Source organism: Eptesicus fuscus, chromosome 3, assembly GCF_027574615.1.
Source record: "Eptesicus fuscus isolate TK198812 chromosome 3, DD_ASM_mEF_20220401, whole genome shotgun sequence".
Classification (NCBI taxonomy): domain Eukaryota; kingdom Metazoa; phylum Chordata; class Mammalia; order Chiroptera; family Vespertilionidae; genus Eptesicus; species Eptesicus fuscus.
In genome coordinates, this window is record NC_072475.1 from 3,220,120 (window position 1) to 3,247,473 (window position 27,354).

Consider the following 27,354-nt stretch of genomic DNA (forward strand, 5'->3'; position numbering starts at 1 on the left):
TTTTATCACAATAAAAAAGTACCCAGTTTTTAAAAACTTTATTTATAAGTATAGGAAGTGGCTACAGTTTGCTGATGCCCAATCTAGAGTTTTCTACAGCACAGCAGTGACTCGTGACTTATGACATAACAGCCCAGCGCTCTAGGCGAGAGGTGGTGAGTTTGTCCCCCGAGCTCTGCGACGGGTCACCGGCGAGGTCACGTCCTCAGGGTGTCCATGGATACACATGGGAGCATGGGGGAAGGTGCACTGGATTGGGTCGTGTGCCCTTGAAAAGCCTCCAAACTGTGTCCTGGACACGTGCTGGGGGCCGTCTGAGGGGCCGTCTGCAGGCCCGGCCGCGCTCTCGCTCTCGCTCTCGGTGTCGCCTTCCGCTCTGATCAGGAGCCTCCGCTGCGGCTCCCGATGTCCTGCCGGGAAAGGGGCAGCGAGAGGCCATCGCAGGCTCGGAGGATGGCCGCCCGCCAGAGGACAGTTCCATCCAGAAGAATAAACAGCCTCGCAGGAACGGACACGAAACGCGAAGCCCCGGTCCGGACTCGGTGTCCGGCAGCCCGCGGGCCGGCGCTCTGAGCGCCATGGGGATCAATGACCGTTTCTCAGGGACTCGGCAGAAGGTGATGAGCTGCGAAGTGCTACTTCCTGCAGGCGTCCCCCCACACGTCCCGGGGCTGAGGCTAAAGATGCAGACACGCCCCATGTCTGCAGAAATCATAAAGAAAGATCAAATGTAGTATTTTCTTTCAACATGGACAACCGCTTTGAGACTTTCCATTCACGCAGACTGAACACAGCCTCCGGCGCTCGCCAATTACTCCTGACAGATACCATTTGGGCCTGAGTGCGGCTGGGAGTGAAGTGAAACAGGGGGAGGTAGAAGCGAACATGATAAAAGGCATTCTTCTCGGTCTGCTGACCGCCGTAAGCCATCCTCCGGGAGCGGCCATGTGACCCGAGTTCTCAGGTGACGTTTGTTTGACAGTAATGGGACGGGAAGACAAAACCCGGTGCTCACGTCCCTTAAAAGGCAGTCGGCTCCTTACTCCGCTCACAGAGGAAAACACGCAGCAACGGGAAGAAGGGCACCCGTGCTGCTCCGCCATTCTGCACAAATCTGAGCTGCAGGCGCCAGCCACGCCCGAGCTCACCCGCCCCCCAGACCGGGCAGCCCCGCCCGCTCCGTCCACCTGCGGCCTGGAGCAGTCAGAACCGGCTGCCGGACCGAAGCACAGGACGGGACAGGCACAGCCCGCTCAGAGGCACTGCCGGGCCTCCCCACGCCCCAGCCCCCGCGTTCCCGCCTCCTCTGGGCCTTCCTGTCCCAGAACCCCAGGCAGCCGGAAATGGGCCGGAGAAGTCCGTCCCCGCCACGGGCTCTGGGTCCCCTGCCCTGGCCACAGCGTCCTCGCAGCAAACATCCTCGCCACGTAACTAGTCGGCTGAAAGGCAATTTTGCCATTAAAAAGGTAAAGTCACGATGTATAAAAGAGGGACATCTGAAAGCCATAATGAAACGTGAAAAGATGAAAAACAAAATTCAAACGTTTACTGTGGATGCAGACTATGTGACTGCATTTAAACTGTAGTCATGGCAACAGCTCACAACAGCAGACTCTGCTCTGTGGAGGCGCCTAAGCACTTTCTGTGGGAGCCGCGGGCGTGGCTCTGCCCTCGGAGGCCTGGACCTCGCTTTCTGCTCCCCACGTCCTCTTTCAAAAGGAGAGCCCGCCTCTGGGGCCAGTCCTGGTCTCGGGGAGGAATGGCACTGTTTAAGGGCCGAGAGTGACACATGACCTAACCAAACCGGAGCGTGTGAGAGCCTCACCCATGCAGAAATGAAGCAAAGCCAACAAAGCAAATGGCCACCAGTTCTTTTATCTGTTTACGGCACCTGATGCTTCGTCAACAGAGAACAAAACCCAACCACAAACCTGCCAACCAGCTATTTCTCTGTCACGCAGACACGCCGCCCAGCCCACCGGTTACGTGGCCGGAACGTCTGCCGCAGAAACGTCTGCTGCCGCGGTGTCTGAGCACACGCTTCCGCGAAAGGCCCCGGCCCCGCCGGTGCCGGCCAGGCCGTGCTCTGCCGGCAGTGACTGCGCCCTCGGACCCCGGGCCGGCTGTCCTCACCTATGGAGAGGACATGCCCGGCGAGGAGGGACCCCGTGCACCTGGCACCGGCTGGCACCGAGCTGGCCCCACGGCGCAGTCCCGGGGAAGGCCGAGAGCGTGCCTGCGGCAGCCTTTCGGACTCGGGCACACAGACCCGGGCGCGGCAGGTCCGGGGTGAGAGTCTCCTTTCTAAGCGCGGGCTCCGGGCCGCAGACCACCGTGGGGAGCGGGCTGTGGGTGAGCTGCCAGGCTCCTGCCACACGGACCAATATGGGAAGAAGATGGGGTTCCCGTGGCCCGCCGCCAGGACCCCGCTCCTGCTCCTGAATGGAGACGGAATACTTCCGGTCACTATTTCTGTGGAGCCCACGGGAGCCATGGCTCCCAGCCTCACGTTAAACCACATCAGAAAGCTCGTGATCCCCCCGACCTCCTCAGCAAGATGGTTTCCGGACAAACAGCCGTCACCATAAGGCAACGCCAATCAGACCGACGGTCACGCGTGGGCCTCTCTGCTCGTCCAGGGTAAGGGGCGCCTGCAGGGGCTCCGCAGGACACGCCACCGCTCGAGGCGAGGCCGGGATGGGCACCAACGGCAGAGGCGGCGCGGAGGGTCCGAGGACCGGCAAGGTGCGCGAGCCTTGACCTCAGGACAGACAATGGGGCCCTGGGACAGTCAGCAGACCCAAGAGATCATTTCAAACGAGGCCACCGCCTCGTCACTGTGATGTGCGGGGCCACCTCACACCTGTCAGTCAACGTGGACGCAGGAGTCCAAGGACAAGGACACCGGGCACACGCCACTCGACCTTGAGGCTCTGTCCTCACGTCTAACGCACGCCTTTACGGACGGACGGGCAGCCCGTCAGAGGAAGGCTCCTTCCCGCTCCCGACACGCCTGGCAGAAGCGCGTCACAGGAGACCCCTTTCTGTGTGGGTGCTGCTACACCCCTGAAAGTGAGCCTTCCTGTCTGCCTGGCCAGCACCCCTCCACCTGCTCTCACAGCCCAGGCAGCTAACCCTGCCCCTGCGATGAGCCATTCCCTTCTGTTCCAGGAAGTGCCACATCCTGGCATTTCCTTATGGCCTGTCCGAGGCAGGCAGGCAGTTCCTGCGTCTGATCCCCTGCCCCCCACCCTCCCCTCTGAGCCCCCACACCTGGCCAGGCCCCTTCGCCCTGAACTGCTGTGCAGCTGCCTGTTCTCACCCCAGGAGGCAAGGCCCCCGGGAGAGCGGGGACGTCTGCGTTGTCCCAGGAGCACCGAGTTGTTGTGTTTTGTCCAGACCCCACTCCCACCTGAACAAACGGCCTTCTCGGCTCGGCGGTCCTCGCGCGCCACCCAGTGGACGAAGAGGGAAGCGTCTCCAGCTCACCGCCGAGCCCGACTCCGCTCCGCTTCTCAGACACCCGCCCAGCTCTTGGGCCGGGCAGTGGGCTTGTTCCCACAGGAGGCCGGAAGAGCACGGAGCGCTGAGCACCTGTGTGGCCTGCCGCTCTGGCCCTTGGAGAAGCGGATGTTCGGCTGGGAGCAGTGAAAGCGGCTCCGGAAGGGAGACCGCCTCGTCTTGGGCTTCGATGATGTCCAGTGTGCATAAGCAGCAGCTCCTGGCTTCTGTGCCATGATACACCTGCTCTGACCCCGCCCCGTCCTGACTAATGGTATTAACAGGCATGGAAACGCTGTGGAAGTATAAATCCAGAGCCAGGATCTGACAAGGACTATTGAGAGCAAACTTCACATCAAAGCCACACTCAGAGGGAAGCCAAGACCTAAAATGCTCCCGTAATTTTAAAAAAGAACAGCCCGGCCAGCCAGGCTCAGGGGCTGAACGTCGACCTCTGAACCAGGAGGTCGCTCCCCTGTGTTCGCCCCCCAAACAAACACACCCTCCCCAGGCCCGGGTTGCGGGCTCCATCCCCAGTGTGCGGCGTGCAGGAGGCAGCCGATCAATAGTTCTCTCATCATTGATGTTTCCCTTCCTCTCCGAAATCAATGAAAATGTACTTTTTTAAATAAATAAATAAGAGGAAAGGCAAAGACCCATAACTCTAAAGGGCCCACTGAGCACAAGAATGTCCCTCCTAACCCCCCCGCCCCCCCGACAGCACCAGGAAAATGACAGCCACGCGCAGAACAGGAGGCAAGCAGCCTCCACAGGAAGAGTGGTCAGGGGCGCGCTGACGAGGACCCACGGAAACCAGCCCACGGTGGAGGCAGCCCGCACTCCGGTGTTTCATCACTAACTTTCCGTTCCCAAACCCAGTCCGCGCGGGATGCCCCTCCGAGCAGCTGGCCTGGTTCTGAGGCAGGGGTTGGGCGGCATCACCTGGGCCTCTGCTGCCACAGGTGCCGGCTCCTCGCCCCTCTGCTGGGGGGGGGGGGGCCTGGAGCACAGGGAACGGCCACTCCAGCCCAACAATCTCCTTCCAGCTGGGACTGCCCGGCCCTCCCTGCACCAAAGCGACCGCCGCAGGGCGCCCTGACCCTGAGCAACAGAAGCTCCACTGCTGGCCCTTCCTGCCCAGTCAGAGCAGCAGCCGAAGCAGCACGCCAGGGAAGAAAGACCACACCCGGGGTGGGGGTGGGGGTGGGGTGGGGATGGGGGTGGCGGTGGGGGTGGCGGTGGCGGTGGGGGTGGGGGTGGGGGTGGGGGTGGGAATGGGGGGTGGGGGTGGGGGTGGGGGTGGGGGTGGGGGTGGAGGTGGCGGTGGGGATGGGGGGTGGAGGTGGCGGTGGTGGTGGGGGTGGCAGTGGGGGTGGGGGTGGGGGGTGGAGGTGCAGCCGGGCTGACTGCAGCCCCCTCGGGGCTCCCCCTCGGTGCAGCTCAGCTTCCTCCAGGCGCTGTTAAGTGGGCGTTAGAGGGGCCGTTAGGATGGCACGCCTTTCTTCACCTGCAGCTCCGCCACCCCAGAACCCGGCCCCGCGGATGTCCTCCAAGGTCCTAGGAGCAGCCCCCGCCCCGCCCGCCAGGGAAGGGACAGGCACAGGATCACGCACACCATTTAATGGAGAGCCTCCGTCAGTGCACAGACTCTGGGTAAAGCGAACCTCAGTGCACAGGGTTTCAGGCGTCACACCCCGCACGGGGGCGGCATGGTCGGAGGCCCCTGGGGGAGTCACGGACAGCCGTCTGCAAACGGCTCAGGGTCTCGGCAGACGCCCGGAGGATCTTCAGCTCTTCCGTCCACAACGTTTCAACCAAAGTGAGCTGGTGTGTCAACGCCATTTCTTTATCTTTCATGTGAGAAACCTGGAATTATTTTTAAACTTTTTATTGTAATCAAACATACATAAAGTTTACCATTTTGAGCGCTTTTAAATGTACAGTGCAGGGGTATTTAGAATGTCCACAATGTTATGTAATCATCACCAGAAACTCTATCCCCGTTAAACACACCCTCCCCAGCCCTGGCATCCTCCACCGTCCGGCTCTATGCACCTGCCTGTCCCAGGTCCTCCCAGAGGGGGAGCCGAGCACCTGCCTGTCCCAGGTCCTCCCAGAGGGGGAGCCGAGCACCTGCCTGTCCCAGGTCCTCCCAGAGGGGGAGCCGAGCACCTGCCTGTCCCAGGTCCCCCCAGAGGGGGAGCCGAGCACCTGCCTGTCCCAGGTCCTCCCAGAGGGGGAGCCGAGCACCTGCCTGTCCCAGGTCCTCCCAGAGGGGGAGCCGAGCACCTGCCTGTCCCAGGTCCTCCCAGAGGGGGAGCCGAGCACCTGCCTGTCCCAGGTCCTCCCAGAGGGGGAGCCGAGCACCTGCCTGTCCCAGGTCCTCCCAGAGGGGGAGCCGAGCACCTGCCTGTCCCAGGTCCTCCCAGAGGTGGAGCCGAGCACCTGCCTGTCCCAGGTCCTCCCAGAGGGGGAGCCGAGCACCTGCCTGTCCCAGGTCCTCCCAGAGGTGGAGCCGAGCACCTGCCTGTCCCAGGTCCTCCCAGAGGTGGAGCCGAGCACCTGCCTGTCCCAGGTCCTCCCAGGAGTGGACCCGAGCAGTCTGTTTCCTGCATTCTGATTTATTCCACTTAGCACAATGTTGCCTTCAAAGTTCATTAAAATAGTTTAAATCCCAGTAATGCTTTTATTCAAATGAGCTGTTCTTTTATTTATTTTTATTTTTTTATTGATTTCAGAGAGGAAGGGAGGAGGGGGAGAGAGATAGAAACATCGATGATGAGAGAGAATCATTGACTGCCTCCTGCACGCCCCCTACTGGGTGTCAAGCCCGCACCTGGGCATGTACCCTTGACCGGAATCAAACCCAGGACCCTCGAGTTCACAGGCCAACACTATCCACTGAGCAAAAACGGCTTGGGCAGCTCTTTTCTCATTTAATTAAAATAGTTACTAAATAAAAACAAAAGGAAAAGAGTACTTAAAAATCTATTATCAAGAATTCACGCGATAATTTGACCTATTAAAAGGTGCAGGCACAATGTTAATAGTCAAAAAACAGATAACATCCATGTTCAAGTATTTAAGGCATTAAACAACACTCAAAGAAGGTATACCATCCCTAGCCAACATGCCCAAAACAAGTAACTTCTTAATCAAAACACTTCTTTAAGAAGCCGAAACCGGTTTGGCTCGGTGGATGGAGCGTCAGCCTGCGGACTGAAAGGTCCCAGGTTCGATTCCGGTCAAGGGCATGTACCTTGGTTGAGGGCACGTCCCCATTGGGGGGTGTGCGGGAGGCAGCTGATCGATGTTTCTCTCTCATCGATGTTTCTAGCTCTCTATCCCTCTCCCTTCCTCTCTGTAAAAAAAACAATAAAATATATTTTTTTTTTAAAAAGATGCAAGCCCCAGCCGGTTTGGCTCAGCAGATAAGAGTGTTGGCCTGCAGACAGAAGGGTCCCAGGTTCGATTCCTGTCAAAGGCACATGCCTGGGTTGCGGGCTCAGTCCAACATGCAGGAGGCAGCCGATCAATGATTCCCTCTCATCATTGATGTTTCTACCTCTCTCTTCCTCTCCCTTCCTCTCTGAAATCAATAAAAAAAAAAAAAATACATTAAAAAAAGAAAGAGCCGAAACCGGTTTGGCTCAGTGGCTAGAGCGTCGGCCTGCGGACTGAAAGGTCCCAGGTTCGATTCCGGTCAAGGGCATGTACCTTGGTTGCGGGCACATCCCCGGTGGGGGGTGTGCAGGAGGCAGCTGATCAATGTTTCTCTCTCATCGATGTTTCTAGCTCTCTATCCCTCTCCCTTTCTCTCTGTAAAAAATCAATAAAATATATTTTTTTTTAAAAAAGAAAGAAAAAGATGCAAAATTATAGAAACATACCTTTTGAAGCATAGCACTAGCCTCCTCTGTGAAGTAATGGCATATTTTCTGGGCGATGTCCAAACTCTTCTTCTCATTTACATCTGAAATTATCTCCCCGAGAAGAACTTTTTTCCAGCATAGACTAGAACCAAAATGTTTAATAAGACCATTTCAGCAGGACCTCAAAAAATGAAGACGACTTTTACACCTGAACACAACACACACAGCCCTCGTTTCCAGAAGCTTCTAAAACCCGCCCCACAGTGGATTCCTCAGAAACCCGCCCACAGGGATGCCCACGCTCCCGCCACGTGCTCTTCCTGTGCTGAAACGGACAAGGTTCACAGGAAGGCACAGCGCGAACAGGAAGCGGCCCTGGGTCTGGCCAGCGGGCAGGCGGGTGGTACACATGTTTGAGGGTAAGCAAGAGGGAGCAAGAGCAGCCCGGCTGGCGTGATCAGCGGTTGAGCGTCGACCCATGAGCCACGGAGGTCACGGTTCGATTCCCAGCCAGGGCACATGCCCGAGTAACGGGCTCCGTCCCCAGTGTGGGGCGTGCGGGAGTCCAGGAGGCAGCAGGTCGATGAGTCTCTCTCATCGTTACCGTTTCTGCTCTCTGCCCTCCCTTCCGCTCTCTGAGATCAGTAAGAACGTATTTCTTTTTAACGAGGGAGCCACAGCAGGAAGCTGAGCCGAAGGTGGCAGTGCCTCCATCCGCTGGAAGAAGCACCCATGGGGAGGGAGGTGGAGGAACAGATGCTGGACGGACAGCGTCTCCGGAGGAAGTGGCCGATGGCGACAGGCATGGTGACTGGGCTGCGGCAACGTCCGAGTGCAAGCACAGAGGCGCTTAGAAATGCGAGGTAGTGCTAGCCTCGGGGGGGGGGGAGGAGCTCTGTTGGCTCCGGGAAAACCCACCCACTCAGACTCCCCTCTGGGCAGTGCCAGTGCCCACGCGCTGAACAAGGAGCTGCGGGTCCCCAGGGGGGCTCTGAGGGCGACTCGAAGTTCTCCCAACCACGCACTCTGACCGCGATGCTCCCCCAGAACCCGGACACGGGAACACTCAGAAGAGAACGCCCGCCCACGGGGAGTGGCATGAAGAGCGCCCTCCCCGTCCCCAGTGGCATCCCAGGGCGACACCGGACCGACCCGACCCAACCCGCGTGCACTCACAATTCCCCAGCCTCCAGGCACAGCAGCCGCAGGGCCGTGAGCAGCCGCCAGGACGGCCCGTCCCATCCGAACGTCAGGTTTCTGCGAGGGAGGACGGGACAGGACAAGCGTCACTAGGACTTCGGGGCCAGGGCACAAGCAGTTTTTCTAAAGCGGCCACTAAGCGGTACGGAGCCTGCGGTCTTGGTCAGAAAGACAAAAGGAAACTAAGTCTTCAGATACCTAACGATAAAGCCTGAGTAACAGGGAAGTCTCTGTTAAAAAAAAAAAAAAAAGATGCAAGCAGCTATTTCCCAGTGTCCTTGGGTCAGAAGCTGAAGCTGGACGAGTCCCAGCGGCAGGCACGCGCCAGGCCCAGGGAGACAGGCCGACGCCGCTGGGTTGTCTGGGGATTCAACCAGCAGCACCACCCAGCGCGACAGGCCTGGGACGGAGCCGGCTCCCTCACAACTGCACTTCAGCCACAGAAGGGAGAGCCTTGACCCCCTTATCCCTCTGGGTGTGAAGTCACCAGCCACCCCCAGGCCCAGAGCCCACGCCGTGTTAGGTGAGGGCCAGCCTGGCCTCCACCAGCCGATGCCACCCCCCTGTACCACATTCAGAGACCAACGCAACCTGGGCCACCAACCAACACATCCGGGCTCTGCTCTGGCACCAGGATTCCTGTCCAAGCTGGCCTCTACGGCCCCGAAAAGCTTTCTTGAAGAGAATCTTACACTCCTGTGTGCCCACGACACCGCACAGAGTAAGCGCTCGGTCACACCTGCCTGCCAGCCGGTGAGTCAGAAGTGTCTCCTCCCTACAGAACCCTAACCCTCCACTGTTGCATCACCATTTCCCGATGGAACAATTTTGAGAGAGATCAACACTTACTCTATAAAGTCATGATCCTTTAAAATGGAAATCTTTTTGTTCATCTGCTTATCTGTTGATGGAAGATACTTAACAAGCATATCTACATAAAAAAAATCAGACTGAGATTTAGGGTGTAATTCAGACAACAGTAGAAACCTTCCCGTCTCAGCTTCCTTTCCTTCCCATTGCAATCCAGACACATGGAAACAGTTTTTCTCATTCATACAAAAAAGAGGTCTATTCTAGGCCCACGCAATGAGACCGTCATCCGCTCTGGAAAAGCCACAAGAATCCACGAGGCAGGGACCAAACCCCCACAGCCCAGCTCACGCTCCCACTTGGCACACGGCCAACAGACCCAGGTCCCGACGACCGCCCTCCGCCGCCTGCTCGGACGTCCACCCTCCGAGGGCGGGCTCTGCACCAACACGAAACTCGGAGTTTCTAAAAGCAGGTTCACAACTGTCTGCGCAACTGTGACTGCAGCCTGAGCAACTGCAGGTGAAGGTGCAAACCGCAGCTGAGCCACGGGCAGCCGTCAGAGGGACTTCTGTCTTTTTAAGTTTCTCTTCATGTCTGTGTTTATTTTTAAATGCAATGATTACTAACGCATAAATGTTGATCACAAGTCAGCATTTCAGGGTCACCAGTGTTAGTTTTTCTGATAACACGAGGCTGGTCTCAAAGCCCCTTTTCTGAGACGCCCAGCAAGGCCCGCTTTTGCGTGTCTATTTTATTTCATAAAGAACAGCATGCTTCTGCCCGTGGGATGGAGTAGCATCACCTCGACGGGCTCCTGTTTCCGCTGGAACTGGTACTAAAACCGCCTCGATCACACTCGGTGACCGTGGGCGCCTCACGCCTGGAGACGTCTCGCCGCCTCCGGAGAAGGGCCAGGCTCCCAGGTGCTGTTTCCCACTTTGTGGGGAATTTTCACAGCGTAAGTTTTTTAAAATACGTTTTTATTGATTTCGGAGAGGAAGGGAGATACAGAGAGAGACAGAAATATCCATGATGAGAGAACTCACTGATCGGCTGCCTCCTGCACGCCCCCTACCGGGGATGGAGCCCACAGCCCGGGCTCTGGCGCAGTGGGCAGGCAGGCAGTGCCCTGACCAGGAATGAACTGTGACCTCCTGGTTCATAGGTCGGTCGACGCTCAACACGGAGCCACGCCAGCTGGGCCACGGCATAAATTTTGCAGCTAAACCCTGATCTTAGAAGGAGTAACACCAAGGTGATGGCTACGTCACGGGCACAGAAGAGCGGAACCCAGGCCTCCATGGCAGCAAAGCCCTGGAGCAAGGCCTGCGCCTCTGTGGGAGCGCAGCGCTTCCCACACGGCAGGTCTTCACGGCCACGTGCTGCTTCCTAGCCCTGCTCTCCCTCCGGTGACGGGGACACGTCTCCGCCCAGAGATTCCCTTCCTCCATCTGTTACGCAGGCATCTCCTTAGCACTCTTCCTGTGCCGCCATCCTGTCCGACCGGACACAATGTTCTTCCCATCCTCAATGTTGAGCAAAGCTTCGTTGTTTTTACTTCATTGTTGCAATGACATGGTCAGCCAGAGTAAGGCTAGCCCTACCTCGGAGAAAATACACAATATTCATTTTAAGGATTGCTGCCCGGCCGGTGTGGCTCAGTGGTTGAGTCTCAACTTATGAACCAAGAGATCACAGTTCGATTCCCCGTCAGGGCACATGCCTGTGTTGTGGGCTCAATCCCCACTGGGGGGCGTGCAGGAGGCAGCCGATCAGTGATTCTCTCATCACTGATGTTTCTCTCTCTCTCCCTCTCCCTTCCTCTCTGACATCAATAAAAACATTTAAAAGGAAAACAAAGGATTGCCATTTTTACTAAAACTTAAAAGAACCTCACCCCCAGATGGGGGAAGTGTACACCAGCTTAGTGACAGGAACCGAAGTTCACGCCGACCTTGTGAGACGGGCACGCACGCGTGGGGGTTCCCGCGGGGCACAAAGCCGTACTCCAGCAGCAGCCGCCGGCTGTCGTGGGCGCCGTAGCAGATGAGCACCTCCTCGTGCCGTCGGCAGCCCGAGCGCGTCCTGATTTCGTAACGGCGGCTTTCCTCGTTAAACGCCGCTTCCACCTGGAGAGGGAAATCGTTCCTTTTTTAAAGCAAAACCCAAAACTAAAAAGACTAAGTTATCATGTTTATTTGACCCTTTGAAACACTCATCGCTGAATGTAACCGCACGTGAGGACAATGGGGTTCCCACGGCAGCCCCTAGTTCGCCCCCGTTCGCCCCCATTCGCCCCACTGGTGAGGGAGTCCCCCCCTGGGTCCTGGGGATGACGAACACTGACAATGGGTAACACCTGACAATGGCTGTCACACAGACGCCCGGGGATGGGGGGGAGGGGCGGGCGGACAGGCCTCCCAGCCCCACAGGCTGCACTCGGCATCACCAGCCGGGGCCACGGGAAGCAGGCTGTGTGGTAACGAGGTCCCTGGCTCCCCGGGGCGATGTGATCTACTTGTCTGGCTAACTCCCAGGGCTGGCAGGGAGGTGAACCTGTTAGGCTGAGGACCAGGTGGGGGGCCAGTCTGGCTGACAGAGCAACCAGCGTGGGAAGCCTTCCGCACCAGGTCGGACGGCCCGGCGAGAAGAGGAGCTGCCCGCCAGGCCTCTGGGGCCGTGAGCCCAGCGGGGTCGAGGCACACGCGGAATCTGTCTGACAATAAGGCCTTGGAGCCGACACTGGCTGGCTCTGTCGTGTGGGTTTGTGACTGTTTGGTGAGCTGATGGGTAGAGAGGAAAAGAACAGACCTACCTGCTCCCCACAGAAAGGCGTGGGTGCAGGCACGAGGCCTCCTTCCTTAGCAGCAAAGCCCAGCAAGCCCCACGAGGCGAGGAGGAGGAGGAGGAGGAGGAGCAGGCTGACATTCCCACCTGGCAGCATCAACAACAGATTAAGGCCGTGGTTTGGAGGCTCATGCCAAAAGCCAGCTGCACGCACCTTAGACCCGCCCCTCGCGGCAATCTTCTTCCATAGAGGGCACAGAGGGAAGAGGGAAGAGGGCAGGCCCTCCAGGGCCCTGAGCCACGTGCCCCCGGCTGCGGGAGGCGGGACCCACACTCAACTGTAAAATCACTGGTCCTGGGGGCGTAAGTGCATTAACAGCCCAATAAAAAGCAAGTCCGCCAATGGGGCAGAGTCCGTGTCCAGCATCCTATGTACTACGCCCGGCTCATCTCATCGACAGCAACCACACACCCTTCCGGCTCGGCCTCCTGCACTCAGCGCTGTCAGCAACGCATCTTCCTAGGAAGTGACAAGCAGACGGGCGAGGAGTGTCCTGGCCTTGGACAGCACGGCAGGGCCTCCCCACGCTCCCTCCCAACGGCAGCGGGCTAACCAGGTGGCACGGTGGGAAGAGGGCGGTGAGCATGGGTCCCAGCCAGAGTGCCGCCCCGTGGACCCTGAGAGGGCTGGCTCATCCTGTGCCACAGGGGAGGGGGCAGAGAGCAAGGGATCCGACTCTCCCAACGCAGGATTCTCTAATGATTTCGACTCCTTTCCCCATTCAATAAAGGTTTGTGTTTTTTTAATAAAGGTTTATGGAAGGCCTACTACGTGCCAGGCCCTGCGCTGAGCACTGGGACTACAGAGGAACAAAGCGAAGTGCCGGTCCTCTAAGACTGCAGGGCTCAGAGAGGAGGCAGTCCGTGAACCAGAGATCACAGCAGAGAGAAGCGGAAGCAAGGCCCCAAGTAGAAAAGGGTCAGGAACACAAGGCAGACAGCCAGGGCCGGTTCTGGAAGGAGGAAGACCTGCACCACAGGGGGGCAAGGGAGGGCAGGCTGCGGGTGAAGACCTGGGCGGGTGGGATAGTACCCTGGGCTCTGCGGCCCGGAGGGAGGCGGGGTGGGAGGAGACAGGAGCACGCCTGGCGGGCGGCAGGCAGTTACCAGAGCCAGCTACACCCTCCCCGTGGGCCCACGCACGGCCCTAGGTCACAGGTCCTGAGGTCGTGTCCTTCCTGCGGAAACGGGACGTGTGCCCTCGGCAGCCCCTCACCTGGACGGCTGGGCTGTGGTTCAGCAGATCCAGGAACGGGGCGAGCGCGCAGGTGTCTGGCTCCGCGGACAGGCCCTGCCTCCGGCCTGGCGTCATGTACACGGCTCTGGTGTTGACCGTGCACCAGGCCCACAGGAAGGCGCCGTAGCTGAAGACGCTCTCCGCGGCCTCGGACAGCAGAGGCTGCAGGGAGGAGAAGAAGCCTCGGGCGGAAGTGAACAGCTCGCGCACGCGCGTCCTCTGCTCTCTGGCCTCCGCTGCCAACGGTCTGGGAAGAAGAGTCACCACTTCCGGCTCCAGACAAACAGGGCAGGTGTAGGCCTTCGGCAAAACCTCCAGGTAGGGCTTCCAGGGAGACCGATCCCCAGCATGCCTTTCTGCGACTAGAAAGGTGCACAGAGCCAGCAGAGGAGACGGGGGAGGCTGCCACCTTTTCCAAGTAAAAGCCAAAGTAAAGAAGTCACTGTTACTGGAAGACACAGACACTCTTGAGCAGGCGTCCTCAAACTACGGCCCGCGGGCCACATGCGGGGGTTTTTGCAGTTTTGTTTTTTTACTTCAAAATAAGATATGTGCAGTGTGCATAGGAATTTGTTCATAGTTTCTTTTTAAACTATAGTCCGGCCCTCCAACGGTCTGAGGGACAGTGAACTGGCCCCCTGTTTAAAAAGTTTGAGGACCCCTGCTCTAGTGGTTAGTTCTGCTCCCAGAGGGACGGGCCGGTCAGCACTCGCCCAGTTTATTTCATGCGCCTGTGGGAGGGTCTTCCCTCCTCAAAGCTTTGCTCTCCAGAGAGCACCCAGAACAAGTGCTCCGAGCAGGTCACGTCCACCCCAGAACGGACTCACTAACCCGAGTCCCAGCTTCGTTTGCAAGATTCCTTTCTGCAAAACCCCCTTTGCTTCCAACGTGGTTCTCCAGCTTTCAGCTTTTGCTGGGAGGCCACTGGTTTCACTGGGATAACGACAGAGCACTGGGTGGGGAAACCGATGGAAAGAACCCAGTACATCCACTGGTACATGTAGGTATTCCTATTTTAATCCTAAGCTTACCACCTCTATTGCAAATTACACACTGCAGGGTTTTTATCTGTTCACAGTAAAAATCTCACGCTGCATGAATGTATTTAACAAAGTTTACATTAATCCTTCAACGCCTAGATTCCTGTATTACCATACATTCTACTCAAAATTTCAGAATGACATGGAAAATATTAATACTAAGAGCATCCTCGCCTCTACTCACACCAATAGATATACCAGTCCTGCCCTGGCCGGTTTGGCTCAGTTGATAGAGCATCGGCCTGCGGACTGAAGGGTCCCGGGTTCGATTCAGGTCAAAAGCACATGCCTGGGTTGCGGGCTCGATCCCCAGTTGGGGGCGTGCAGGAGGCAGCTGATCGATGATTCTCTCATCACTGATGTTTCTATCCCTCTCTCTCTCTCCATTCCTCTGTGAAATCAATAAAAAAAAAATTTTTTTTTTTAAAAGATGTATCAGTCCTCTTACAAAAGCAAGTGGGGCCCAGCCAGTGTGGCTCAGTGGTTGAGTGTCGATCTATGAACCAAGACATAGGTCATAGTTCAATTCCAGTCAGGACACATACCCCGGTTGCAGGCTCGATCCCCAGTAGGGGGCGTGCTGGAGGCAGTGGATCGATGACTCATCATTGATGTGTCTACCTCTCCCTCTCCCTTCCTCTCTGAAATCAATAAAAATATATTAACTTTTTAAAAAGCTAGCAGGGGGTGGAGGGAGGACACACTCAGAATTTACCCTGGGTTAAGAAACAATTCAATCTTTCAAACCTCCTAATTTAGAAACCCTTCTGCTGAGGATCTCACGCACTCTGTCCTCAGATAGTGCCCCGAACAGAGGCCCAGGATAACATGAGCTGGAAATTAGTTCTCCGCGCCAAGGCTGGCTCCCTCTCGTCTAAGCTAAATAAAACTAACTCTTCCATAATGTCAACAGCTCTTCAGAGCTGAAAGAAAATTCAAGCAAGGACAATGAGAGCAATTAACATTTGTCAAGCTCTACTACGATGGAGAACAAGCTACTATGAGCAAGGCGCTCAGCCATGATTTCCTTGATTATCCCATCTCATCTTCCGTTGCTGGGACAGATCAGGACTCAAACCCACCTCCCAGTTTGCGATGAGTTAAAAGCAAACTTCACAGCCCAGAGTAGCCCTTTGCACCATTGCAGGTATCAGCTATGCAAGGGGCTGGGTCCTCCTGAACTCGGCCTTAGGTGACATATCTGCGATGGTACAGGCATAAAGGAGAAGCTGTGCCCACGTAGCATGTGAGCGGTCACTTACTTAGCAATGTACGCCCCTAAGTAGCTCCTAATCACTGTGTCCGTGGTGAGCAGGCAACTCTCAGGCAACGAAATAATCACCTGTCCCTCCTTCCCGAAAAAGAAACAAAGTTTAGAACGCCATGCTCTGGGAAGGGCCTGTGAGTGCGCGTCTCTTCACGCCTCGGTTTCATCTGCTAAGAACCCAGAATAACCCGGCCACAGAGACCACCAGCGACTAACTCCCAAGCCCCTGCGTCAGCGGATGTAGGCAAGGCCGCTCCAACGCAGGTACGACGACCCCACAGGAGTTAAAGGTCAGTTAGGTCACTGTCAACCTTCCACCAGGAAGGAATGTGGAAACACTGACAACTCAAATCAAATTGTCCCTTCACTTTCTTAGGCCGGAAGTTGTGCACCTGCAGGAAACAGACAGAACACACACACACACACACACACACACACACACACACACAAGTCCATCTGGTGCAACCCCACGTACCAGTGGCTGTCCTAGAAATGGCTACCCTCCCTCCAGCCTGTGTCCACTAGCGAAAGCGAGGGCAGCGCACCCAGCACAAGGGGCTGGTCTAACACCTGCCGAAGTACAGCTCTTCCCACGGAGATGCGAACAGAGAACGGGAATTAAGATGCAAGTCACGGACACCAGGAACAAGGAAGGCGCAGGACGCCGGTGTAAGGTCCTGCTGGCATTGTAACTGGCGTCTCAGTTACGAATCTCAGCCGACAATCAGCTGGGTGCCATTTCCAGTTGCCTCATCTGTAAATCGAGATCAAACTAGATCATCACTACCACCTCTTCCTGCCCTGACATCCGTGACTTCATGATTTTTAAAAATCCACCCCGGGAGCCCTAACCGGTTTGGCTCAGTGGATAGAGCGTCAGCCTGCGGACTGAAGGGTCCCAGGTTCGATTCCAGTCAAGGTCATGTACCTTGGTTGCGGGCACATCCCCAGTAGGGGGTGTGCAGGAGGCAGCTGATCGATGTTTCTCTCCCATCGATGTTTCTAACTCTATCACTCTCCCTTCCTCTCTGTAAAAAAAAATCCACCCGGTGGCCCAATGGTTAGAGAACCGTCCTGTACAACAAAAGGTTTCGGCTCGATTCCCGGTCAGGGCACATACCTAGGTTTCAGGTTTCATCTCCACTCAGGGCGGGTAAGGGAGACAACCTATCAGTGTTTCTCTCACATGTGGATCTCTCTGTCTCTCTCTCTCAAATCAATAAAAACATATCCTCAGGTGAGGATTTTTTTTAAAGCCACTTGATAAAATGGTCTATATGTTCCTTGGGATGTAAATCTCTTCATCATCAAACTGAACACTTAAAAGCTGTGCAGCCCGGCCAGCATGGCTCCATGGTTGAGCATCGACCTATGAACTAGGAGGTCAACGTCTGATTCCTGGTCGGGGCACATGCCCAGGTTGCAGGTTCAAACTCCAGTAGGGGGTGTGCAGGAGACAGCCAATCCATGCTTCTCTCTCATCCATGTTTCTAACTTTCTCCTCTCCCTTCCTCTCTAAAATAAATAAAAACCTTTTTTTTTAATATATATTTTATTGGATTTTTTTACAGAGAGGAAGGAGAGGGATAGAGAGTTAGAAACATCAATGGGAGAGAAACATCGATCAGCTGCCTCCTGCACACCCCCCACTGGGGATGTGCCCACAACCAAGGTACATGCCCCTGACCGGAATCGAACCTGGGACCCCTGAGTCCGCAGGCCGACCCTCTACCCACTGAGCCAAACCAGTTAGGGCAATAAAAACCTATTTTAAAAAATAACCTAGCCCTAGCTGGTTTGGCTCAGTGGATAGAGCATCAGCCTGCGGACTAAAGGGTCCCAGGTTCAATTCCGGTCAAGGGCGTGTACCTTGGTTGCAGGCACATCCCCAGTAGGGGGTGTGCAGGAGGCAGCTGATCAATGTTTCTCTTTCATTGATGTTTCTAACTCTCTGTCCCTCTCCCTTCCTCTCTGTCTAAAAATCAATAAAATATATTTAAAAAAATAACCTATACTCACTGCTCTATACATGAGAGGTATATGTCTCCTCTCCAAACTCTGCTGCATCTGAGGTCAATTACACCTCTGTTCAAAAAAGAACAATATTACCCAACAATGTACATGTGCTTAATGCCAGTAAGCTGCACACTTAAAGTGGTTAAGATGGTAAGTTTTATTTTATACTAGCATGTATTTTGCCCAATTAAAAATTATAAAGTAATTTAAAAATTAAAATAGCATAATAGAATTACAACACTAAGAGTTACCATTCTTTACACTAAACATATGTACAAGGCTGGGGTTTATATAAATTAAATTGAGAAATTAAAATAACTTTAAATAAAAATAAATTAAGGAATTGATTAGTAGCTTTACAGAAAACTGTATGAGATGTGCTTTAAATGGCATAAATGGACCTCGGAGATCAGATCACCATGCCCTTCGCCTCCGTTTTCCAGGTGAGGACAGGGAAGCCCACAGTCCGGAGCCGTGTCCCTCCGGGGCCACAGCAGGCTGGCCCCTGGGGCAGCACCGAGCCTCCTCCCTCTGCCTGCTCGGTTCTGCCTCCTCTGCTACGCAGTCTCAGATGAGAGCGGCTCCCTCCCCTGGCACGGTTAACACGTGACCTGGTTTATAAAATCTGCTGTGGCAGACTGCTGGCTGCCTACCCAACAGGCCTCTCTCCTCCTCACCACCCAGCCCCCCGAAGGGCACTGCCCACAGGTGTCCCCTCCAGCCGCTGGCAGCTGAGGAGGCTGGTGCGCGGGTCCCATTTCCTTGCCGGGGGAAGCTGCCCGGCTTGGTCCTGCTGCTCAGGCTCCGGAGCTGCACGCTGGGCCTGAGGGGGCGGCTCCCTCCAAGGACGTGGGACAGAGCTGCTAAGTCCTGGGCCTCTGACGGCCACGGACGCCACCAGCCAGGTCGCCTACCCGGGCGTGTTCACGTGACGGCAAAATAAACTGCTCTGTGCAAGCCCTGCTACTTGGGCTTGTCTCCAGTCTGCGGCAAGCAACTCTAACTGGCAGAGTGGTACTGAAACGTATCTAGTCAGTTAAAATGCCTGTATCCACTTGGTTTAACCCACAAAGCCAAGCAGCAACATCTACACTGGGTTTCAAGGACAAGAGAGATTCTCACCTGCAGGGACGTTTTGCTCATCAGCCCTCTTCCGGTATCTAGAAAGGCAAAGACAGGACAGGGTGAATGCTACTGCAGCTTCCGGTCTCAGAGGCACTCTCTGAACAGATGTGCATGACCGTCACAGCCGGCGTCTCGTATCCTTTGAGTCCCAGAGGGTCAAGACGCTGCTCTGGAAAACGGACATGTGCTGGCCTCCTCTTGGGTTTGCGATCCTCGAAGGGCAAAGTGACTGCAGAATCGAGACCTAAAGACCATGCACCTTCCACAAAGCGGCTTCTGGGTCTCTTAGGGACCCTTAGGCTGACCTCCTCCGAGGGGTCTTCCTTTAGACTTGTATGCTAATTTAAGTGGAAATTTATCTCCAACCATATATTGTGGTGGGCAAAAGTAGGTTTACAGTTGAAATACAAATAAATAATACAATGATTAATGCATTATAATACAAGAATAAACTGTGTGTTTTGAGTACTCATAACTGTTAACTGACTTCCGTCCACCTCTGCATATGAACAGAACTTGGCATATGGGATAAACCTGGAAGATGCTTTACCAATATTTCTACAACATAGTGTTCAAGGGAGAACATATTTTCCAATGATATTTCCGATAAGGGCTTAATCTCCAAAATTTACAGAGAACTCCTACAACTTAAAAAAAGGAAGATAAACGATCCAATCAAAAAATGGTCAAAGGATGTAAATAGATACTTTTCAAAAGAGGACATACAGAAGGACGAGAGACATATGAAAACCTGCTCAAAGTCACTAATCACCCGAGAGATGCAAATCAAAACAACAATGAGATACCATCTCACACCTGTCAGAATGGCTATCATCAACAAACAACAAGTGCTGGTGAGGATGTGGAGAAAAAGGAACCCTCCTGCACTGCTGGTGGGAATGCAGACTGGTGCAGCCACTGTGGAAGACAGTACGGAGTTTCCTCAGAAAGTTAAAAATGGAACTCCCATTTGACCCATTAATCCCACTCCTAGAACTATATCCCAAGAAACCAGAAATACCAATCAGAAAAGATATATGCACCCCTATGTTCATAGCAGCACAATTTACAATAGCTAAGATTTGGAAACAGCCTAAGTGCCCATCAGCAGATGAGTGGATTAAAAAACTGTGGTACATCTACACAATGGAATGCTATGCTGCTATAAAAAAGGAACTTTTAGCCCTGGCTGGTTTGGCTCAGTGAATAGAGCGTCGGCCTGCGGACTGAAAGGTCCCAGGTTCAATTCTGGTCAAGGGCATGTACCTTGGTTGCAGGCACATCCCCAGTAGGGGGCGTTCAGGAGGCAGCTGATTGATGTTTCTAACTCCCTATCTCTCTCCCTTCCTCTCTGTAAAAAATCAATAAAATATATTTTTTTAAAAAAAAGGAACTTTTACCATTTGCAACAACATAGATGGAACTGGAGAGCATTATGCTAAGCGAAATAAGCCAGTCGGAGAAAGAGAAATATTACATGATCTCACTCATATGTGGGATATAATGATCAACATAATTTGATGAACAAGAATAGATTGATCTAGAGACAAATGGAGGGGAGGGGGGTTAGAGAGCAACCAAAGGACTTGTATGCATGCGTATTAGCATAACCAATGGACACAGACACTGGGGCAGTGGGGGCTTGCCCGGGGTGGGAATGGCTGGGGGAGGGGGGGGAATTGGACAAAAAGGAGACATATGTAAAACTTTAGACAAAAATAAAATAGGAGAGGAACCAAGATGGTGGCACAGGTAAACACCTGAACTTGCTGTCTCACACAACCACATCAAAACTACGACTAAAAGAAAAAACGGACATCACCCAGAACCACAGGAAGGCTGGCTGAGTGGAAGCTTTACAACAAGAAGGAAAGAGAAAAGCGCATCTAGACTGGTAGGAGGTACGGAGGCGCGCGCGGAAACGGGCTGGCGACTGGGTACGCTGTGGTCTTTCTCAATCGGGAGGGAGATACAAACCCCCGGCTGCTCTGAACTCCAGTTCTGGGCGAGACTCTGGGGACCCAGACTCACACGGGGAGAAACTGGACTGTCTGGCATCGGGCCAGAACACGAGGGCGGCTTTCTCTCAGACGTGGTCGCAGCGTTCATTGTTCCTGCACGGGGTCGCGGGACACAGAGACCTATCTGGGGCAGAGCAGACTGGCACTGGCAGCCATGCGGTTTGCTTGGCCCAGTGATTCCCTGAGACCACTCCCAACCCAATTTGCAACCCCACCCAAGCTGTGCACAGAGGCGTTTGCATATGAATGGCCTGGCCTTTTGCAACCTAACCTTACAATCTGCTGCTGGGTCAAAGAACCCCAGATCTTCCAAAAGACGGCCTAAGGCACATCAGCAGCTTGCATTGCTTCACAGCTGCGCCTCATCTGGACATCTCCAAGCCCCAAACTAAGAGGAGAAATCTTCAGATCTCTCTGTAGCTCCGGCTGGGTGGCCTCAGGCAGGGGTTGACTTAGCACCTCCTTGGAGATCCAAGAGCCAGTGGTCAAAGTGAGACCATACCAGATTACAACTCTTCAGATCCGTAAGAGACACACTCAGGGGGCAGACTCAGTGAGCAACAAAGCCCCACTGAAGCAAGTCCTGCCCCATAAGGGTGTCTCCAACACAGCAGTTCTCCCATTGTAGACACAACTGGTCCTCACAACCAATTGGTCTGGAGGTCAATTCCTCCCAGTGATACCAACAGCAATCAAGGCTTAACTACAACAAGACTGTGCACACAACCCACAAAGGGGTGCACCAAGAGCGTCCACCTCAGGTGACTGGGGAGGCTGAGCCAATGGGCCCTATAGGACACCTAGCACACAAAGCCACTCTATCAACTCAGGGAAGCAGCCAAAATGCGGAGACAAAGAAACATGTCACAAATGAAAGAAATGGAGGAAAGCAAACTACAGGATATAGAGTTCAAAACCACAGTTATAAAGTTACTCAAGAATCTTCTAGAAACCTCTAAGAAATATAGTGAGACCCTCAAGGATATGAAAAGGAACCAATTAGAAATTAAGCATACACTACTGAAATAAAGAATAATATACAGAGATCCAACAGCAGACTAGAGGATCCCAAGAATCAAATCAAAGATTTTAAATATGAAGAAGCAAAAACACCCAACCGGAAAAGCAAGAAGAAAAAAGAATCCAAAAATATGAAGATAGATTAAGGAGCCTCTGGGACAACTTCAAGCGTACCAACATACGAATTATAAGGGTACCAGAAGAAAAGAGAGAGCAAGATATCGAAAACCTATTTGAAGAAATAATGACAGAAAACTTCCCCAAACTGGTGAAAGAAATAGACTTACAAGTCCAGGAAGCGCACAGAACCCCAAACAAAAGGAATCCAAAGAGGACCACACCAAGACACATCACAATTAAAATGCCAAGGGCAAAAGACAAAGAGAGAATCTTGAAAGCAGCAAGAGAAAAACAGTTAGTTACCTACAAGGGAGTACCCATACGACTGTCAGCTGATTTCTCAACAGAAACTATGCAGGCCAGAAGGGAGTGGCAAGAAATATACAAAGTGAAGAATAGCAAGAACCTACAACCAAGATTACCCTACCCAGCAAAGCTATCATTCAGAATTGAAGGTCAGATAAAGAGCTTCACAGATAACAAAAAGCTAAAGGAGTTCATCACTGCCAAACCAGTATTATATGAAACGCTGAAGGGTATTCTTTAAGAAGAGGAAGAAGAAGAAAAAGGTAAAGATAAAAATTATGAACAACAAAGTGACAACAAATACGTATCTATCAACAAGTGAATCTAAAAATCAAGTGAATAAAAAATCTGATGAACAGAATAAACTGGTGAATATAATAGAACCAGGGGCATAGAAAGGGAGTGGACTGACAATTCTCGGGGGAAGGGGTTGTGGGGGTGCAGGGAGAGACTGGACAAAGTTCAGAAAACAGAGCACGGCCACCCACACTTACTAAGGCGAGGCGGGAAGTGGCACGAGGACCTTGTAAAAGTAAAGCTTATTACAGACTAAGTTCCGGGAATGTCTGCGCTTCTGCTGATGGACAATAGCACTGAGACTCGGGTCACTGGCCGTATCCCTTGTCCACACTGCTGGAAAGGAGCATCAAATTGGTGGCTCATCTCTGAGAGGGCACAAGGTCTTATAATCACGACTTCTATGAATTATCCTTACTCCTGCCTTTGCCTTATTTTCCTATTCCCATCCCCCTTTTGTAATTTTGAATTTTATTTCACCATTTTGGAATGTCTTCCCACAAGCCACTTCAATTTACTTTTAGAACAAGGTAAAGCATGTTAATCCACCTTCTCAAACATTATAGCTACAGCCTGGCCAGCATGGCTCAGTGGTTGGGAGTCGACCTATACACCAGGAGATCAGGGTTTGATTCCCGGTCAGGGCACATGCCTGGGTTGTGGGCTCAAACTCCATTATGGAGTGTGAAGGAGGCAGCCAATCAATGATTTTCTCTCATCGCTGATGTTTCTATCTCCTTCTCCCTTCCTCTCTGAAATAAATAAAAATATATTTTTTAAAAGAAAATTACAGCCCGAACTGGTTTGGCTCAGTGGATAGAGCGTCAGCCTGCAGACTGAAGGGTCCCAGGTTCGATTCCGGTCAAGGGCATGTACCTTGGTTGCGGGCACATCCCCGGTAGGGAGTGTGCAGGAGGCAGCTGACTGATGTTTCTCTCTCATCGATGTTTCTGACTCTCTATCCCTCTCCTCTCCTCTCTGTAAAAAATCAATAAATATGTGTGTGTGTGTGTGATATATATATATATATATATATATATATATATGAAAAGAAAATTACAGCTACAAGGCAGGAAGCCTGACACAATACGAGATACGCTCCCCAAGATAATACAGCCACCTGCAAGGCTCACTCCTGCTTTCCTGTCACCTGTGCCCACGTCTCTTGTGACAAAGGTCATGAGAACTGACAGCCAGACTCACCTGGAAAAGAAGCAGGTATTAAATTTGTATCTTCAAACTTCCTAGCTTTCAACCACTTCTTAAGCGCTATAAATTCAGGCTTGTAGCTCTCATTCACTAATCAATGGAAGAAAAAATGGTGATTAAGATCACTATAAAATCAGATTACTATTTAAAAAGAAAATCTCTGATGAATTGTCTCAGTGTTATCATAAAAAGAAATGAATTTGAAAATGTACAAATAATGTAAACTAAAAAGAAAAAACATGTGATCGTCTCAAAGAGGCAGAAGCAACTGGTAAAACTGACCGTTATCAGTGTAGTACCTCCCAGTTGGCCAGGCACTTTCACATACAGTATGTCTTCAAACTGGGTTACAGGGAACTCAAAATGATGAGTTTATATCCAAACATTGATACCTTGCAGGTAATTAGAGGACAGGAGAGAGGGCAGGATTAGAAACAGAAACCTGGGAGTCCCCAGAAAAGACACAGTTGAAGGAAGGAGAAACATGTCTATATTCCCACAAGAGTTAAAAAGAATAGAATGGCACAATTACAAAGAGAATTATTTAAGAAACTAGAGGCCTGGTACATGAAAATTCATGCACTGGAGTTGGGGGGGGGTCCCTCAGCCCAGCCTGCCCCTCTCACAGTCCGGGAGCCCTCAGGGACAGGAGGCAACCTGGTGATCAGGGGAAGGCGATGCCCCATCACACCTCTGCTGCTGCCACTGCCGGCAGTGCAACCCTCGGCCGCCCCTGGTTACCTGAGCCTTGGGCGGCCCTGGGCTGCTGGGCAGCCGACATCCAAGGCTTGCCTGCACCTCGGGCCAGCCCTGGGCGGCTGGTGGGGCTGAGGGGACTGAGCGCTGCCATCTTGTGACTGTGGGCGCAGCCATCTTTGAGGGTGTGGCAGTTAATTAGCATATTCCCTCCTTATTGGCTGCAGGCACCACCATCTTTGTGAGGGTGTGATGGTCAATTAGCATATTCCCAATGTTCATATTCTCTGTGAACATTGCCCAGGAAGGAGAAATATGTTTATATTCCCACAAGGGTTAAAAAGAATACAATGGCACAATTACAAAGAGAATTATTTAAGAAATATTCTCTGTGAACATTGCCCATGTGCCTTTGAGAAAAGCTATATGTATCTGTTACTATCAAGCAACAAAAGATCCTTTTTTATATCACTGGCACCAAAAAACATAAAAACTGTACCTCCTCTTGACTGAGAACTTCTGCAGAGTTTTCGTCTTCTGATCCGGCTTGTTCGACCTCTTCCCTTCTTCATACTACAACTGCAGTTTCTGTTTAGGTGCCCAATCGAAAATAAAAAGCACTTCTTTTCCCCTTCTCCCAATGTAAGATAATCACTGTTCTTGGTGCCTATGAAGATTTAAATCGACAAACATATATTATTTGGAAAACCACTTCTCTAAAGTGTTTTTATATACAGAACTTTTACACAGAGCTAAATCATGATCCCTTGTGCAATAATGGAATGCACATTTTACTGGTCCTTCTAAAACTGTTCCTTTTTAAAAAAAATAAATGTGTGTGTGTGTGTGTGTGTGTGTGTGTGTGTACAGGAGGCAACCGATAGATGTTCCTTTTTCACATCAATGTTTCTCTCTCCCTTCCTAAAATTTAAAAAAAAAAAAATCCCAGCTGGTGTGGCTCAGTGGTTGAGTGTGGACCAATGCACCCAGGAGACTGTTGCTTTGATTCCCAGTCAGGGCACATACCCGGATTGCAGGCTGATCCCCAGGAGGGAATGTGCAAGAAGCAGCCGATCTGTGTTCTCTCTCATCAATGTTTCTCTCAATTCCTCTCTACCTCTGAAATCAATTTTTTTTAATATTTAAAATAAAATAAAAATATCCTCAGGTGAGAATTAAAAAAACAGCAAGATTCAGATACTGGAATATTATGTAGCCATCAACAGGGGGGAAATATATGCTAAGGTGTAGAAATGTCCAAGGGGGAAAACAAAGTTTCAGAACATTACAAACTCAATGATCCCCCCTTTTTTTTAATATATTTTTTATCTATTTCAGAGAGGAAGGGAGAGGGACAGAGAGGCAGGAACATCCATGATCCCTTTTAGGTCTGATTGGGAACACATCGTGTGTTTGTAAAACCAGGAGCCAAAGCTGTGCACGGGGCGGGGCGTTCTTGCTACCTTCCTGCACCCCTCCCGTGACTTCGCTGTGCACGCTGCCCGGTGGCAGTACCCGGAGAGCTGGGCTTGTGTGTGCACTCGAACCGCACACGCTGTCAACGTCTCCCACCGACACCGGGAGGCCGAGTAACAGGAGCTCCGGCACTGCTCCGCCCGCCGGTGCCCCGCGCTCCGCCCGCACCGACTCCGCCGGCTGCGCGGGCCCCGGGGGCGGGGAAAGGCGGGTGCGAGCTCTGCACGGGGGGCCCGCGTGCCCGCCGCCCGGGGCGCGGACCTTCCTCCCCGGCCCACCCGCAGCTCCCGCCCCGCAGCCCAGCGCCTCGCGGTCCGCCGTTCGCCAGAGGAACGACTTCCGGGCCTAGCGGAGTCGGCGACACGAACTCAGTTCTTTTTACATCAAAAAACTCAAATATTAGCCACGCTCCAGCGCGAGCTGCTCCCGTTACCCGGGCAACCGAAGGCCCCGGCCCGGAAGTGCTTCCGGGTCACCAGGCGGCGGGGAGACCCCAACGGCACCGGGACCGCGAGGTGAGACCAGACTCGGGCCTCCGCGGAGGGAGAGGCCGACGCGCCCCGCGTCCTCACTAACCGGAGCCAAGTCCTGGGCCGCCAGGCGGCGCCCCCTCCCCGCCGCGGGCTTCCGCCGGGGACGCCCGCACCCGACCTGGTCCGTCCCCCGACCCGGAGTCGCGAACAAGAAAACTCAGGGGCCCGCGGGCGCGGAGCCTGCGCTCTGAAGTGCCGACCAGCGGAGGGGAGGAACTTCCTGCGCGCGTCCCAGGCCTGACCCTCAGGGCCGGCATCCAGCCGCCTCCGCCTCCGCCTCCGCCTCCGCCTCCGCCTCCGCCTCCGCCTCCGCCTCCGCCTCCGCCTCCGCCTCCGCCTCCGCCTCCGCCTCCGCCTCCGCCTCCGCCTCCGCCTCCGCCTCCGCCTCCGCCTCCGCCTCCGCCTCCGCCTCCGCCTCCGCCTCCGCCTCCGCCGCGGAACAACGAGCCCAGGCAGCCAGAGCTTCCCGCCGGCCCCGATTCCCCCGACACGCTCCGCCCCTGCGTGCCCCGCCCCTTTGCTCGGCTAGCCCCGCCCCGCCCCGCGTGCCCCCCCCAATTCACCCTCCCTGGCCTAGTTCTCCCAGGATCAGCCTCCTAGGAGAAATCCATATCTTTTTTTTTTTAAGAGTAACAGTTCACTTTTTTTTTTTTTTAATATTGTTTATTGATTTTTTACAGAGGAAGGGAGAGGGAAAGTTAGAAACATTGATCAGCTGCCTCCTACACACCCCCCACTGGGGATATGCCTGCAACCAA

General features: G+C 53.5%; 1 protein-coding gene across 8 annotated transcripts; it reads right to left on the reverse strand.

Moving 5' to 3' along the window:
- Positions 1-26,872, reverse strand: SETD4 (SET domain containing 4). Of its 8 annotated transcripts, XM_054713525.1 has the most exons (13): positions 26,640-26,872; positions 25,087-25,254; positions 24,174-24,283; positions 23,886-23,981; positions 18,916-18,953; positions 15,773-15,861; positions 13,450-13,879; positions 11,341-11,515; positions 9,423-9,504; positions 8,550-8,630; positions 7,392-7,515; positions 5,117-5,367; positions 1-702 (listed from the first exon to the last, which is right to left on the reverse strand). In XM_054713525.1, exons 5-12 carry the CDS (start codon positions 18,934-18,936, stop codon positions 5,182-5,184), a joined length of 1,188 nt encoding a protein of 395 aa, XP_054569500.1. In that variant the 5' UTR covers positions 18,937-18,953; positions 23,886-23,981; positions 24,174-24,283; positions 25,087-25,254; positions 26,640-26,872; the 3' UTR covers positions 1-702; positions 5,117-5,181. The 8 variants fall into 8 exon arrangements, with proteins under 8 accessions (XP_054569500.1, XP_054569495.1, XP_054569494.1 ...); XM_054713520.1 differs by lacking the exon at positions 24,174-24,283 and having other exon boundaries at positions 5,166-5,367; XM_054713519.1 differs by lacking the exon at positions 24,174-24,283.
- Between the last annotated feature and the right edge of the window lie 482 nt (positions 26,873-27,354).

Bases quoted from the DNA above. Each gene is read 5' to 3' on its own strand.
- SETD4 (XM_054713520.1), bottom strand. From the start codon at position 26,853: ATGCCGGCCCTGAGGGTCAGGCCTGGGACGCGCGCAGGAAGTTCCTCC. The intron at 15,862-18,915 runs GTGAGAATCTCT...TTTTTCGGGAAG, and splicing joins TGAGCAAAACGTCCCTGCAG to GAGGGACAGGTGATTATTTC. The intron at 11,516-13,449 runs GTGAGGGGCTGC...TTCCCTCTCCAG, and splicing joins ACCACAGCCCAGCCGTCCAG to GTGGAAGCGGCGTTTAACGA.